Source organism: Symphalangus syndactylus, chromosome 5, assembly GCF_028878055.3.
Source record: "Symphalangus syndactylus isolate Jambi chromosome 5, NHGRI_mSymSyn1-v2.1_pri, whole genome shotgun sequence".
NCBI classification, from domain to species: domain Eukaryota; kingdom Metazoa; phylum Chordata; class Mammalia; order Primates; family Hylobatidae; genus Symphalangus; species Symphalangus syndactylus.
In genome coordinates this window covers 56,445,783-56,462,153 of record NC_072427.2, presented here as the reverse complement: position 1 = coordinate 56,462,153, position 16,371 = coordinate 56,445,783, and the positions used below count along the sequence as shown (strand labels likewise).

Sequence of the window (16,371 nt, the reverse complement as noted above, 5' to 3'; positions counted from 1 at the left end):
ATTCTTGGGCTCAAGTGATCTCCTCAACTCAGCTTCCTGAGTAGCCAGGACCACAGGCATATGCCACCATGCCCAGCTAATTTTTAGAAGATTTTTGTAGAGACAGAGGTCTCACTAAGTTGTTCAGGCTGGTCTTGAACTCTTGTCCTCAAGAGATCCTCCTGGCTTGGCCTCCCAAAGTGTTGGGATTACAGGTATGAGCTACTGTGTCTAGCGCTAGATAAGTTTTTATTACAGGGCTAATTATTCCCAATTACTGAGGCACGATCCTTCTAGGTATTACACTCAGTGCTTGTCCGGCCTGGCTGGTGAGCACAGGCACTTTCCAGGGCTTCGTATCAGCCCCAGACACTGTTTCCTCTAATCCTCCTAGGTGGTTCTCTCCCCAGCTGCACATAGCTTCCTCACACACAGGTACTGATCGGCACTGGCTGAGTGGCAGAGGCAAACCCTCTGTGAATCGCTGCAGTTCTCTCTGTGTAGCTGTCTCCGCTCTCAGGCTCTGACCTGTGGACTCCAGCCTCCTGGACTCCTGGGACTCTAAGCTCTGTCTCCTTCCACTGTGGAGTCGGGCAAGCTTCCTTCTAGGTTCCTCCTCCCCGTACCACGGATTAGAAACTTTCTCAAGGCAGTGAGCAGGGCAATTACAGGACTAACCTTGTTTGTTTCCAATCTCTTGGGGACTACTGTCCTTCACTATCTAATGTTCAGTGTCTTGTTTATCATATTTATCTTTTTCTTTTTTAGGCAGGAGGGCACACCCACATTCTGATACTTCATCTTGGCTGGAAGTGGAGGTTTCCTGGTGCTGTCTGTTTTAAAACTTTTTATTATGGAAACAATCATACATCACTTATAATAAACCTGTTCGCATCTACCAGTCAGGTTTAATCAAAATCAACTCATGGATAATATTGTTTCATCTCCTCTCCCACCCATTCGCCTGTCCCCAGAAAACCCCTGCATGATATTACTTCATCCATCCACGTCAGTATGCATCTTATTTTTCTTAGCACTATCACAATAAAAATATCATATCTAAAAGTAGTTATTCTTTAATATCATCAAATATCCAGTAAATGTTAAGTGCTCACATTTCCCAGATTGTCTTACAATTTTTCTTTTTTTGGTTTGTTGGAATCAGTATTCAAATAATGTCCATACATTATCACTGTTTGACAGATCTCTTAAGCCTTTTTTAATCTACAGCACAGGTTGGCAAACCACTGCCCATAGGCTGGCTGGCTGCCTGTTTTATAAATAAAAGTTTTGTTAGAACACAGCTGCCTATAGATTGCTTTAGGCAGGAAGGACCTTGAAGGCAGGACCTACTCTGCTTTCTTCCTAGATCTCCCACACGCAGCCCAGAGGCCCTCAGTGCCTGCTTGGAGATTGGAAACATGAAGGTTTGGCTTAAGTGGGAGTTCTTAATATGTAGCAGCCTCCTCTTTCCTGCCTCATCAAAGAAAATAGTTTAAATTGATTTCAGTTTGCACAGCTAATTTTTTATCTTAAAAAGTGTTTAACGACATGACTGAATCTGAGGGCTTCTGGTTGTTTTTTTGCTCCTTCCCTCTTCAACTTGATTCAGTTACGCCCACATTACTGAGTGCCCACTCAGGACAGCTCATCCACAGGGCTGGGGCTCTCAGCCATGTGAAAGGGAATGGCATGGAATTCCTGGACCTCAGGGAGCCCTGGAGTGGTGGGCACATAAGTGAAGCAAAGTGGAAGGACACAAAGTGGTGGGGGGCACGGGGGAATGGGGAGGCTTTATCCATGCACAGACACCAAGAAAGACGCTGGGATGAATATGGCTGGCTTTCCAGAGAGGAAGTGTCTTTCTTTCTCTCTTTCTCTCTCCCTTTCCTTTCCCTTTCTTTCCTTCTTTCTCTTTTTTTTTTTTTTTTGAGACAGAGTCTCACTCTGTTGCCCAGGCTGGAGTACAATGGCGTGATCTCGGCTCATTGCAACCTCTGCCTCGTGGGTTCAAGCAATTCTCCTGCCTCAGCCTCTTGAGTAGCTGGGATTACAGGTATGCACCACCACAGCTGGCTAATTTTTGTATTTTTAGTAGAGACAGGGTTTCACCATGTTGGTCAGGCTGGTCTCGAACTCCTGACCTTGTGATCTGCCCGCCTCAGCCTCCCAAAGTGCTGGGATTACAGGCGTGAGCCACCACGCCTGGCCAAAGTGTTTAATTTCAAGCAGCCACAATGGCACAGACTTTTGAGTAAAACCAACAAAATAGGCCAGTGATGGTACCTGGGGGTTACAAGCTTCCCCAATAGGAAGGAAATGAAGGAAATAAGATCTACTTAATTGATCAGCGTGACACAAGGAAACTCACCGCAAATGGTCTTAATGGGTCTGTTTAAGAGTATTTAAATACACTCATCTCTCTAAAGGAAGAATGTGTCTTCCTGAATGGGGCCAGGCGAGAGGAAGTATCTTAGAATTCTGATCTGGAGATGTTTATTTATTTATTTTTTTGCCATTTTTTCCCCCAATAGTCTGGTCTAACGGCAAAGCTCTCCCTAGTGGGAACAGGACACTTGGAAGGGCAGCCAACGGTTTCCTTTCAGTATTTCTAGACCCACTGACAAGACAGTCCCAGCCCCGGCCAAGGGCCATCACACCTTGTGGTCGAGTATTAACTCCTGCTTAGGATTCATGGTCCATAGACCACCTTTTTGTTCCCATTCAAGGGTGTGGGATTTACCCATGGCAGTCCTCTAATCGCACGCACTTGAAAACGTCAGAGCCGTGAATTCTACTAAATCAGTGGCATGTGCTCAAGACTGGGCAAATCCAGCTTGATAAGCATGTGATGAATTATAAAACAAGGCACAACCAAATACATACTGCGGCAGAAGTCCACAAAGTTCCACAGGACAGCAAGGAATGATCAGTGAATCCTTACCTCTTCATAGAAACTTCTTCCTCCAGACATCCACGTGGCTTGCTTTCTCACCTCCTCAAATCTTTGCTCAGATCCCATTTTTTTTTCAGTGAAGCCTTCCCTGACCACCCTAATTTAAAACTGTACACACTCATACCTGCTTCCTTCTCCCCGACTTAGTTATCTCCACAGCACTAATAGCTAACACACTATATAACTTATTTCCATCTGTCTCCATGTGGGCGATTTCTGTCTGGCTACTCATCACTGCACCTCAGCAGCTATTAATAGATCACTCTACTGAGGGACTCATATGTGCTGGGTGTTGGGCAAACAGTGAACAAAACCTTGTATGGTCCTTGCTGTCTGAGAGTTCATGATCCATCTTGGAGGGAGAGCTGAATTTCAACAGGGAGGCCGTGTGTGCAGGGGTAGGAGCAGCAGGAGCAATAGGTGGAGGCAGAAGCACAGAGGTGGGTGTCAAGTCAGGGAAAGGGATGGTGAAGAGATGCCTCAGGTAATGAGGGGAGGGATGGAATAGGACTAGATGCTGAAGGGCTGGAGTCAGGTGGAGAAGTTTATTTTACAGGTAATGGGGACGGGATATGAAAAATTGGAGGAAATGGAGTTACCTGACTTGAATTTGTTTTGGAGAACCACTTCAGGGACATGCAAGGGGCTGATATGAAGATGAGATGGAGCAGAGACCCCTCTTAGGGGCCTGCCGGGCACCTGCCCCCAAGCATGGAAATAAAAGGAAATCTTGAGTTCCTTCAAAGGCATTTCCAGGCACCTAGCCAGCCCCGGGAAGTAAATGAGCAACTGAAGCAAGAAGGGAAGAATAACTTAAAACAATAGCCAGGGAAGTTTAAGGTCACAGAATAGACCAAAGTTCCCATAGAGACTAAAGATAACATTTTAACACAAGTCCTTGAGTTGATTTCCAGAAACCAGGACACCAACAAATGAAAAGTGCTATCTGCTGGCATGCAGACCTCAGACAGGGGAAACTGAGGACTGAGCTTGGACCACCACTCTTTGTTCTAAATTTCTTCCTGAGGGGCCTGGAGGAGGTCATGCCCAGAGACCAGAGCTAACATTCTTTTCTGCTGATGACAAATTTGCAGACAAAGCTTCGTCTCCGTAACCCATTATAAATCAGAAAATCTTCAAATCTACCTATGACCTGTGCCCTCCACCCCACATCTGGTTCAAGATGTCCTGCCTTTTTAGGTCAAACCAATGTACAGCCTCCGTGTATTGATTTATATCTTTGCCTGTAACTTCTGCCCCCTGCCTTTATTTTATTATGTTTTCAAGGTGGAGTCTCGCTCTGTCGCCAGGCTGGAGTGTAATGATGCGATCTCAGCTCACTACAACCTCCGCCTCCTGGGTTTAAGCGATTCTCCTGCCTCAGCCTTCTGAGTAGCTGGGATTACAGGTGTATGCCACCAAACCCAGCTAATTTTTGTATTTGTAGGAGAGAAAGGGTTTCACCGTGTTAGCCAGGCTGGTCTCGAACTCCTGACCTCAGGTGATCCACCAGCCTAGGCCTCCCAAAGTGCTAGGATTATAGGCATGAGCCACCACGCCCAGCCTCTTCCTGCCTGTAAAAACACTTACCTATATGGCACTGGGGGATTCAGGGCTTAAACATGAGCTGCCCAATTCTCCTGGCTTCCTGCCCTGCAATAAATGTCTCACTTTCTCTTACTGCAATCTTGATGTCAGTTTTTGGCTTTGCTGCTCCAGAGAGCCAGACCCAACTTTGATCTGGTAACACAGGAAGCAGATGAACAGGCAAAGCCACCCTCTTGCGTGTGGAGGCAGGTCAGTGTTTACTTGCCTCAGTTTACCAAGGTTGTGATCAGCCTCTGCTCCTCCTTTCTCTTATTGGCCTCCCTCTGCTGTACTGTGATTCCCATCATTGCAGCATTTTTTAACTTTTTATTTTGAAATAAATAAAAATACAAGAAGTTACAAATGAGGACCATGTACCTTCCACTCAGCTTCTGCCACCATAAGGATTTATTTCCCTTTAGACATCTCCCCTCTAAATTCCTACATTATTGACATCCTCCCAATACAGATCTTTCTGAGGACTTACAACAAAAATATTTCATTCTTTGAAACACTGGCTTTAGAGAAATCTTCACCCAAATAACTTTGACACCTTAAATAATCCACCATACACAATGGAACCACAGTCCTCTTACCTGTGAAAGCCAAGGACAGGACCCAGAAATGGGTGAAGTGAGTGAACACTCACCACTGGCACCCTCTGTCCCACTGGGTGCAGCCGGGACCCCTGGACAGCATGCAGGCAGCAGCGACTGGGCTCAGGAAGGTGGATCACAGTTGGAGGTGCCGATGCAGAAAGGAGACCACAATCGGAAGTGCCACAGAGCTGGAGGTGAGCGAGACACTTCCCTACCTCCAGTCTCCCCAGTGTGGAGTCAAGGGAGCTCCTAACCCAGAGTGGGCACTAACTCCAGGAAAAGCCCAGCAACTCGGGTACAGAAGCAGGAAAGGGGTCTCTACCATTCTGAGAAAGTCTGGAAATCTCTAATTCATCCTTTTTTTTTCTTTTTCTTCTAAAATTTTTTCTTCTCTGTGCCCCAGACCTCAAGAAATGTTGTGGCCTTAGTGAGAAATGGCAGATAATTAAAATCATCAGGCCAGGCAAACTTCCTTTCCAACCAGAGAGTCTGAGGTCCCCAGAGGGTGGGGAAAACCTTCATGCTTTTTCTCTCTGGCTTCTCGCTGCTTAGCTCTGACGTGGTTCAGTCAAGTGCACCAGAGAGTAGGGTAAATCAAGCCTCAACCACCCAAGCTGGCTGGAGGGCTGAAAAGGTAGAGCCCAGGGACCCAGACACTACTGGGCAGGTTACAATGAGGAAGGGCTTCGGGAGAGCAACCCCTGAAAGTTGCTCATGAACTCTTGGGCTTACCCTTGAGCTCTACACGTATGGATCTGACCCTACACGGTGACACAGACTTTTGAGTGCTGAAATACGGGATAGACTACCACCAGAGTCCCAGCTGGCCACTAGGTGGCGCTTGTGTGAGGTAGAGCCACATCTCAAAGACTTTCACAGCAACCACAATCCACACAAGTCTTGCAGGAACTTGGAATTTGTGGTCTGAACCCATTTGGGGTGATTATCTTCTAAAATAAAGTTAATAATATTCGCTGTAAGATTTTAACAATAACCAGAATCTCAAAACATAGTATTTAAAATGTCTAGGATACAATTCAGCATACTGAAAGCATACTCAGCATACAAAAAGCCAACAGCTACTCTGAGATGAAACAGATACTGGAATTATTTGACAAAGATTTTCAAGCAGTTGTTAAAAATATTGTACAAGGAGGGTACTGTTAAAAAATACAGAAAGTTTTGCAAAGAAATAGAAGATATGAAGAAGAACTAAGTGGAAATATTAGAAATGAAAAAAATCAACTACGAAAATAGAAAACACACTGGATGGGCTCACTAATGGAATGAAGATGATGGAGGAAGTAGTCAGTCAGTTTATAAATAAATTAATAGAAATGACTGAATCTGAACAACAGACAAAGTTTGAACAACTTGAACAGAACCATAGAGACCTTAGGTAACAACAAAAGGGCCGAGCTTCCTATCATCTGAGTCCCAGAAGGAAAGAAAAAAATGGCAGAACATAGAAACATGGAAAGAAATAGCTGAAAGTCTGGCTTACCACTAGAAGGCAATCAGTTTAATCTAGAATAGCAACAGTTTAAAGCAAAAAACCCACTTGATCTTCATTATAAAAATTCAATATCTATTTATTATAAAACTCTCAGCAAACTTGGAATAGAAAGAAATTTTCTTCGCCTGATAAAGACCATCTACTAAAACCTATAACCAACATTCTACTTAATGGTGAAATACTGCTTTTTCTCAGAGATAAGAACAACACAAGGATCTTCTTTTTTAACACCGCTATTTAACCTTTTGAATAGTCCTTGTCAGTGAAATAAGACAAGAAAACCAGAAAGGCCTAGAGACTGGAAAGGAAGAAATAAAACTGTCCTTCCTCAGAGACAACATGATCACCTACGTAGAAAATCCCAAGGAACACACAAACACACACACACGCACACACACACACACACACACACAGCCCTCCTAGAACTGAGTTCAGCTTTAGCAAGATTGCAGGATACAAGAACACACAAAAATCAATTATATTTCTGTGTATTACCAATGAACAAGTAGAAACTGAAATAAAAAATACCATGTACAACAGCTTACAACCCCGCCCCCCAATACACATATAGCAAAACATGTATAGGATCTATATGCCAAAAACCATAAAATGTTGATGAAAGAACTGAATGGAGGCCCAAGCAAATGGAAATTATGGCACTCCTTCATGGACTGAAAGACATAACATAGGATTGAGTTGTAGATTTACTAAAATTGTAGTCAAAATCTCAGCAAAACAGTTTAGATAGAGGTAAGCAGATCCTAAAGTTCACATGGAAAGGCAAAAAAAAAAAAAAAAAAAAAGAATAGCTGAAACACTTTAGAAAAAGAAGAATAAATTTAGAAAAATCACACTACCTGATTTTAAGACTCATTACAAGGCTATAGAAATCGATATGGCACAGTGTTGATAAAAGAACAGACATAATGATCAATGGAACAGAACCACTGTCCAGAAATATATTCCTTACAAATACCCTCAGTTGGCTTTTTGTCAAATTGCAAAAGCAATTCAATTTCCATGAAAGAAGGAGGATATCTTCAATAAATGATTTGAAACAACTGGATATCCATAGGCATAAAACTGAATCTGGACCTAAATCTCACATATTATACAAAAATCATCTCAAATGGATCGTAGATCTAAATGTAAAACATGAAAGTATAAAACTTTTAAAAGACCAACTACAAGAAAATCTTCATGACCTGGAGTTATGCAAAATTTCTCAGACATGTCACTCAAAGCATGATCCATACCAGAAAAAAGTCAGTTGGACTGCATCAGAATTTAAAACTGTGCTCTGTAAAAGGCCCTGTTAAGAGACTGAAAAGTCAAGCACAGACTGGGAGAAGATATTCACAAATCACATATCTGAACAAAGGATTTATACTCAAAATAGGTAAAGAACTCTTAAAACTCAAGTAAACAACTCAATTTAGACATAGGCAAAAAGCCCAAACAGACATTTCACGAAAGAGAATAAAAAGATGGAAAATAAATAGCATGAAAATTTTCAACGTCATTAGTTATTAGGAAAATGAAAATTAAAACCATGAAGAAATACCATCACACAGCTATCAAATGGTTAACATGAAAAAACAAAAAAGGAAGAAATACCAAGTGTTGACAAGGATGTGGGGCAGCTGGAGCTCTCAGACACTGCTGGTAGGAATGCAAAATGGTGCAGCACTCTGGAAAACAGGTTGGCAGTTTCTTACAAGGTTAACAACATGTATTTAGCCTAGAAAAATTAAAACTAGGCCAGGCACGGTGGCTCACACCTATAATCCCAGCACTTTGGGAGGCTGAGGCAGGCGGATCACGAGGTCAGGAGTTCAAGACCAGCCTGGCCAATATGGTGAAATCCCGTCTCTACTAAAAATACAAAAATTAGCTGGGCATGGTGGTGCGTGGCTGTAATCCCAGCTACTCAGGAGGCTGAGGCAGGAAAATTGCTTGAACTGGGACCCAGGAGGCAGAGGCTGCAATGAGCTGAGATGGCGCCACTGCACTCCAGCTATTCACAAAATCCTGTTCTTAAATGTTTCTAGAAGCTCTAGTCGTAACCACCAAAAATGGAAAACAACTGAAATGCCCCTGGACAGATGAGTGGATAAATTGTGGTGTACCTGCAGAATGGAATACTACTCAGCAACAAAAAGGAACCGGCTACTGACACATGACTTGATGAGTCTCAAAATGATCTCCCTGCATGAAAAGGAGCCAGTTTCAAAAGATTAGGCTCTGTAGGACATTTATCTGACATTCTTGCAAAGAGACAAAACTAGTGATAGAAAACAGAGCACTGATTGCCAGTGGTTGGGGTAGGGGAGGGTTTGATTATAAAAGACATCAGGACAGAGAATCTGGAGGGGATGAAGTGCTTCTGTGTCCTGCATGTGGTAGTAATAACACAAATCCATACATGTGTTAAAGTTCATAGAAATAGACACAAAAAACTCAATTTTTCTGTATCTTAATGTGAAAAATATAAGTAAAAAAATAAAGAGATGACAACTCTTGCTTCCTATTTAAGGCTGTCTAGACATTAATACTGATGTTAGTACTAATTACAATAATGGCCACCACAAGCATGGTCTTCTATACTTTTTTGAGTATCTGCTACATGCTGCTTCTTTACCACACATTTTATATCACAACTTCTAATATTCACAGTCACCTTGTAAGGTGGGTTAAACTCAACGTAGAAAAAATATGAGGGTAAGGGAAGTAAAATAATTTGTCCTATATCTCATAGTTGATAAGTGGCTGAATCTGAACTCGAACTCAGATTTCACTGCCGACCTTATTCCAAGCCTGCTTCTCCACTCTGCTACCCACTTAACGAAAATGATGGAAACTGACAGGGAGACATTATATAATATAAATAGCAGGAAGGGAGAATCATATTTTGATTTCCATACATCGCAAAAACTCTCAGCATATTTTATTCTAAACTTGGAGTTGGTTTGAAATTCTAATAGGTTGGGGAAAATTTTAAAACTATGCTTTTGCCATCACCATTTTTTGATAATCCTCCAGTAGGTGGTTCTTAATTTTCAATTTGATTGAACAGTTCTCTCCACTTCTGCAAATGTACAATAATTCTTATTTTCCCTAAGTGACTTAAAGAATCAGTGTGACTTACAATTCTTGACCAAGTGTTTACTAACTCCACAAATTGCAGTTTATACATTTGAAGTAAAGAGTAAACATTACAAAGTTCTCTCCTCTCACACAGCTGACTGTCCTGAGAAGTTGTAACTGGTCCTTCCCACCTTCACATACCACTGCCACCATCAAAAAAAAAAAAAGGTAAATCCATTTTAGAGACACAGAAACTAAACTTTCATTTTAGTTCACTATGGTTATGGCTGAATACATATCTGAAAACATCATACATACGGAGGATGCACATTTCTCACGCAGCAAATCGTATCTACGTGAAAAGCTGGAGGATGAAGGCTGTCTTCTTGCTTGTGAATTACTCCCAGTGACTTTCCTGGACAGTAGGTGCTTTTTCCACCAAAAACCCTGGCCTAGAGTATTTTCGTCTCCGCTAACACAGAGATATGAAACTAAGGCCTTCCATAAAAGTATTTTCTTGAATGTTTTATAATTTCTGCCCCATTGAATATATTTTCTTAAATATAATAATTAGTGATAAAATTTTGACTCAACATCGGTAAGATGTAACGCAAAGCCCACCTAGTGCTTCATGCTATTTTACTGTCAAGAGTTGTGTGATCTATTTCATAACCCAAATAAAAATAAGAATAACAAAAATAATTTCATCACCAACACTTTCACTTTTGAGAGTCCAAATACTGTCCAAGTACCACTGTTGTCAGGTATTGGAAATCTTCTTATTTGGAAGGTGGTTATGCCCAGAATGGTGGTGTGGGGGACAAGGAGGTGGGCTTACCTTCCAGCAGGTCTCTGGCCAGACCAGGTTCTGCCCCCGTGGACCGAACAAAGTCTGACAGGACTGCGTCCATATCAAGAGTCATAGGATCATGTAGAAGTGCTGCCCAACACTCAGCCGAGGTGGGGTTTGGAAGCACACTAGAAACCATCCATCTGCAGGAAAGAAGAGAAAGGGCATTTTACCACGTGATGGAAATGGAGCTGCGAGTGACAACTACATGCAGAGACCCAAGCGAGCGAACCCTCGACGGTGGAGCCATTTCCACCTGCTGTCATATTTTTTAGAACTGGTTTGGTCCAACTGCCTGATTCTTCATGCAAGACATTATATTATAGAATGTGAACTAAAACATCATCCCTCTGTACATGCCATGTGAGAGAAGGGGTATTATGAGCTGAATGTTTGTGTTCCCTCCCAAAATTCATATGTTGATACCTAATCTCCAAGGTGATGGAGAAAGACAGTGCCATCTATGAAGCAGGAAATGGGCCCTCACTAGACACCAAATCTACTGGTTCCCTGATCTTCGACTTCCCAGCCTTTAGTACTGTGTGGAATACATTTCTGTTGTTCATAAGCCTCCCAAGCTATTGTATTTTGACATAGCAGCCCAGATAGACTAAGGCAAGGGGTCATCACTATCTCCAGTGCTCCTGAACTTACATTTTATTACTTCCAATAACTGATGAGGAAAAAAGACTATTTTAAAATTTCAAACACCTAAGTATACCTAGAAAAATTCAATTGGATTTGCTAGATTTCTAATCCTCTTCCAAATTGTATAGACTTGTAATACTTCCATGATGTGATGAATGTTACCCACTCTATTCCAATTATGCCTTTATCAGTGTGCCATCCTACCCCCTCAGCTCTCACCCCTTACTTGGCTATTAGGAAAGACTAATAGCCAAGGTTAATCCACAGCTGACTGAAATACCACACTTGCTGAAGATGGCTACTGAACTATCTACCATCTCTCTAAGAGCTGCCATCAATCCAACAACATTCTTAAGAATGTCAGATTTCCCAGGCAGCATGATCCCAGCCAGAGAAATAGAACAGATGTGCGGCAGCTTGACCCAGGCTGACTGTACCAGCTGATTGCCGGGCAAAAGCAACTGTGACATTGCAAGTGAGAGTGACTTACACTAGTGAATGGTGCTGGGGCCCCCAGTGGGTGCTCCATCTTTGCCGGTGGAGTGCAAATGCATCCTTGTGTTTGTGTAGATAAGAGGTCTGCAAGTTATAGACCATGGGCCACATGTGGTCTGCCACCCGTTTTTTTAAATGAAGTTTTATGGGAACACAGCCATACCCACTCATTTGCATAGCATCTGTGGCTGCTTTTGCACCTGGCTGAGTAGTTAAAACAGAGACCCTTAAGGCCCACAAAACTGAAAAGATGTACTTCCTGGAACTTTATGGAAAACAACTTGCAGACCCCATTACAGGCAATGGAAAAATTATGCTAGTAAGTATGTAATTAATTTTACATATTGTGGGGTGAGTTTGAATCCCATACTATTGATGACTGTCCTCTGTTCTTTCCTTCACAGTAACCCACTGGGATGGGTGACTGCTTGGTGGAGTAGGTCCTGTGTCAGTGGCCCATGCTTTAGAGCCAGGCACATGGCCTGATTTGACCCTGGCCCTGCCCCTGTCCAGCTGTGACATGGGCTTCACCTCTCTGAGCCCTCCTGATTTTCTGTAGGAATGCAGGAAATGAGCTCACCTAATGTGCAAGACCCTGAGGACCGAGGGTCTCAGGCAGGGAGGTCTGTACCCTCAGGGACATTCACTGTGACCACCCCATCTTGCACGCAGCTCCTATTGGGTATAATTTTTAGTTGATGTGGCTAGAAAATAAGAAAATTATTTGACCTGATGTATATGGTACCAATTAGGAAATTGATTTCTTCCTTCTCTCCATGCACTGGGGCCTCGGCCGGGAGAGTCTCTTCTTTTGTCACTGCCACCTGGGGGACAGATCAGAGAACAAGAGCATGTGATCTCCTCACTCTCAGACTGAGGCCGAAGGCTTGGCTTTTTGTCACAGGAGGCTGGATCTTGGCCTTGGCCAATTGCCTGAGGCATGTACTCTGTCTTCCAGGGCCCTACAGGTCCCTGCTTGCCAGCTGACCACCGTCTCCCATGCCCAGGCCTGGCCAGAGGCTGTCTCGGCTTTCCTCGTTTTAGTAAGCACATCTATTTCAGTGAGGATCACTTGCACAGCACAGAGCTGTTTTTTTCTTTTTCTTTTTTTTTTTTGAGACAGTCTTGCTCTGTCGCCCAGGCTGGAATGCAGTGGCATGATCTTGGCTCACTGGAAGCTCCGCCTCCTGGGTTCATGCCATTCTCCTGCCTCAGCCTCCCAAGTAGCTGGGACTACAGGCGCCCACCACCATGCCCAGCTAATTTTTTTTTTTTTTTTTTGTATTTTTAGTAGAGACAGGGTTTTACCATGTTAGCCAGGATGGTCTCGATCTCCTGACCTTGTGATCCACTCACCTCAGCCTCCCAGAATGCTGGGATTACAGGCATGAGCCACCGCACCCGGCTTTCCAGATGTATTTCTTAAACCTCACACTGCCACCATCACCACATCCTCATATTCATGTCCCATGATGATATGAGAGGGGCTGGGCTGAGGGGGACACTTGACCCCAGCCACCTGGGCCATCCTCACCCACTGCCCTGTGCCATCCTCCCAAGCATGCACTGTGCCTCTCAACCTGCCTTGTGTGGTCTAAAGCACTCACTCAGCCGCTTTGAACAGCATGAGGCTCTGGGTGGCGGTGCCCTGGCCCTGCATTCCTGCTCTCCTCTGTGCAACCTAGCCCTTGGACAGAACATCTCTGAAGGTCTCATCAGCCACCCCGGAGAGAGTAATGTGTCCCATCAATGCATGGTGACTTTGCCTTAGGAGAGGCAGTGCCATGTGGGGACAGAGGGTTGGCCCTGGAATCAGTCCCTTGGGGCCAAAATGGTTCCACCACTTTGTGTGACCTTGGGCATGTTATATCACCTCTCTGTGCCTCAGTTTCCTCATCAATACAATTATAATAATAATCGTATCTCACAGTTATTATGAAATTTTAAGGAATTCATGCACAAAATGTACTGTCCCATAGTACATGCTCAACAGACATTAATTATGAGCCAGTGAATGAACTCTCAACAGGGACCCTGAGACCACCCTTGCCTTCCCAGGTCTCCACTGAGCAAGAAAACTGCTGCCACCAGCTTGCTGAAGGCAGGAATAAGGGGCCTACCTCTAATGCCTTGGCTTGGAATCACAGAGGGTTAAACTGGTGGGGGCCCTGCCTTCAATTCCGTCTTCTTTCCCGTATCCGAGGTTGCAGTGTTCACTGATCACTTAAGCAACCTTCACGGAGCTGCTAATCTGTTCAGGCCATGACTGCAGGGACTGTGTGGGAACTATGAGCCCCCTGAGCCTCCCCAGGATCTCCCCAGTAAGCAGAAAGAGACAGACACACACACACAGGTCTCAGAGACCAACTGCTGGATTTGGAAGACCACCACTTAGTGGAAGAACTGGTCCAACCAGAGAGAGTAAAATTGCAAGACAGAGGTGCAGCAGGATAAAGATCCAAACTACCTCAGGATCCATTTTTCATTAACTTCTGTTTTGGCCAGGTGCAGTGGCTTACACCTGTAATCCCAGCACTTTGGGAGGCCAAGGCTGGTGGATCACCTGAGGTCTGGAGTTCGAGGGCAGCTTGGCCAACACGGTGAAACCCCGTCTCTACTAATAATACAAAAAAAAAAAAAAAAAAAAAAAAAGAAAAGCCAGGTGTGGTGGCAGGTACCTGTAATCCCAGCTACTTGGGAGGGTGAGGCAGGAGAATTGTTTGAACCCAAGACTCGGAGGCTACAGTGAGCTGAGATCGCGCCATTGCACTCCAGCCTGGGCAACAAGAGCAAAATTCCATCTCCAATGAATAAATAAATAAATAAAATAAACTTCTGTTTCAATGAAGCTCAAATAAAACATTGCTGCATTATATTTGTCTGTAGATATTATAACTGGACCCTGAAGGCAATAAAACGGGTGGATGGAGAATGAGACTGGGAGATGATGGTAGAAGCTTGTGGTCTGATCCTTGGGGACAGGTACAGGAAGAGTGAGTGCCTGGAGGTTACTCTTCACTCTCAGGGCGGCGAACAGGGTAGTGAATGCTTTTAACATCTCTCTCAACAGAGGGCCAGCTGCCTGAGAGCTGGGATCTACCTCATCCTCCTTTCTATCCTCCTGCTCACAGTGCCTGGCACACAGCAGGGCCAACTCTAAGGTGAGGCGAGGAGGCACCTGCCACTGCTGCAGAATCTAAGGGGGGTGCAAAAACACTCAGGAATCAACATAAACAACATTTTAGTGCTATATTTGCAAAAATAAAAGTTAGTGCAAAAATATCTTTGATGAACAAAATATTAGCCTTTTAAGTGAAGGCAAGGTTGGCATGACTATTTTTCCTTGGGCCCTGGCATGAGCTCAAAGCTGCTGCCTGGGAGGCAGATGGTTGGGTGGCAGCCGAGTGAACACCCATCACAGCCAGAGAGACTGATCTCAGAGAGGGCCAGCGAGGGCCACGGGCAAGGGCACACAAGTGAGTGGGGAGCGGGAGCTCGCCCTCATCAGATCTGTTTGATGATACAGCACACTGAACACAGGGATAAGAGAACAGAGGGGTGGATGAACAGATCTGGGGTCGAGCACAGGCTTGGGAGCTGATGGCCTGGCTGGGTGCAAAGCCCCTGCAACCCTGGAAAGGCCACTTCACTTCTTGAAGCCTTGGTTGTCACATCTGAGCAATGAGGGTGAGAACAACCCTGCCTCTTAGAATTGCAGTAAGGATACAGTGAGATGACACTGAAAGAACATGCACTATTACTATTATTACCATTGACATAGATTAAAACAATAGGCAAATGTACTGTTCTGGTATTGAGAATCCACCCTTGACTACCCATACATTTATACATCCCTGTTAAGGGGGAGAATGGTTAAATATGAAAAAAGGTCAGGCATGCGTTCATCTTGTCTGGCCTGGCGAGGAAGCCCACCCTGGTGAGATCAGATGCCTGGGCTCCCGTGGTGAAATGAATTGGATGTCTCAACTCAGATGTCAACATTCCAAGAGCTGCATGGCCCATCCCTTGCCAGACGCCATTGTGACCTTGGGCAAGCATGGTGCACTAGGGGACAAAGGCTTCTGTGGATGCCACATTAGGGAAACACATCTTCCAGAGCATCTTCATGGTTCAGATGAAAATTAAGAAAGCCCGGTGTCTTTCAGTGCGGGGGCATGAGTTCTGGGAAGGTTGGCTCTGCCAAACATTCAAATGTGTAGAGCACATTATCATTTCCAAAGCTTGGCCACGTATATTACTTACATAACCTCCACAACCCCAGCTAGAGATAAAGATGAGTCTAAGAGTAATTTGGACTGTGATGAAGCAATTTCTCCAGGAAATTCAATGTAAAAAGCCCTGGGTGAGGAGAGGGGAGGTGCTTCTTACTGAGGAATAAGAAGAGAGGTTTGGCCAGACAGCGACAGATAGGGCTGTGTGAAAATCAAACAAAAGTGGCTATAGGAATGTCTGTGGGGCACATTGAAGTTCTTCGCATTGTTGCAGATCATTTCACTCTTTAGTTTTCCCCTTGTTGAAGCTGATACTCTCAAACACATTGTCTTGTAGGAACTGAGGAAGGCTCCAGCAGCAACAGTGGGCAGTGCTGGGACCCACCACTTGTACCTGAGGCCCGGAGAAGGCACATGTGTGG

The 16,371-nt window shown here is 44.2% G+C and overlaps 1 protein-coding gene across 8 annotated transcripts in view; it reads right to left on the bottom strand.

Annotated features, from left to right (window-relative positions):
* Positions 1 to 16,371, bottom strand: part of OTUD7A (OTU deubiquitinase 7A) — a 397,910-nt gene that overhangs the window by 161,999 nt on the left and 219,540 nt on the right. For all 8 annotated transcript variants that reach the window (XM_055278535.2, XM_055278539.2, XM_063639043.1 and 5 more), the window contains 2 exons: positions 12,447 to 12,541; positions 10,563 to 10,717 (listed from right to left, as the gene is read on the bottom strand). In XM_055278535.2, coding sequence (XP_055134510.2) covers positions 10,563 to 10,713 — 151 coding nt within the window. In that variant the 5' untranslated portion in view covers positions 10,714 to 10,717; positions 12,447 to 12,541. The remainder of the gene's footprint in view (positions 1 to 10,562; positions 10,718 to 12,446; positions 12,542 to 16,371) is intronic.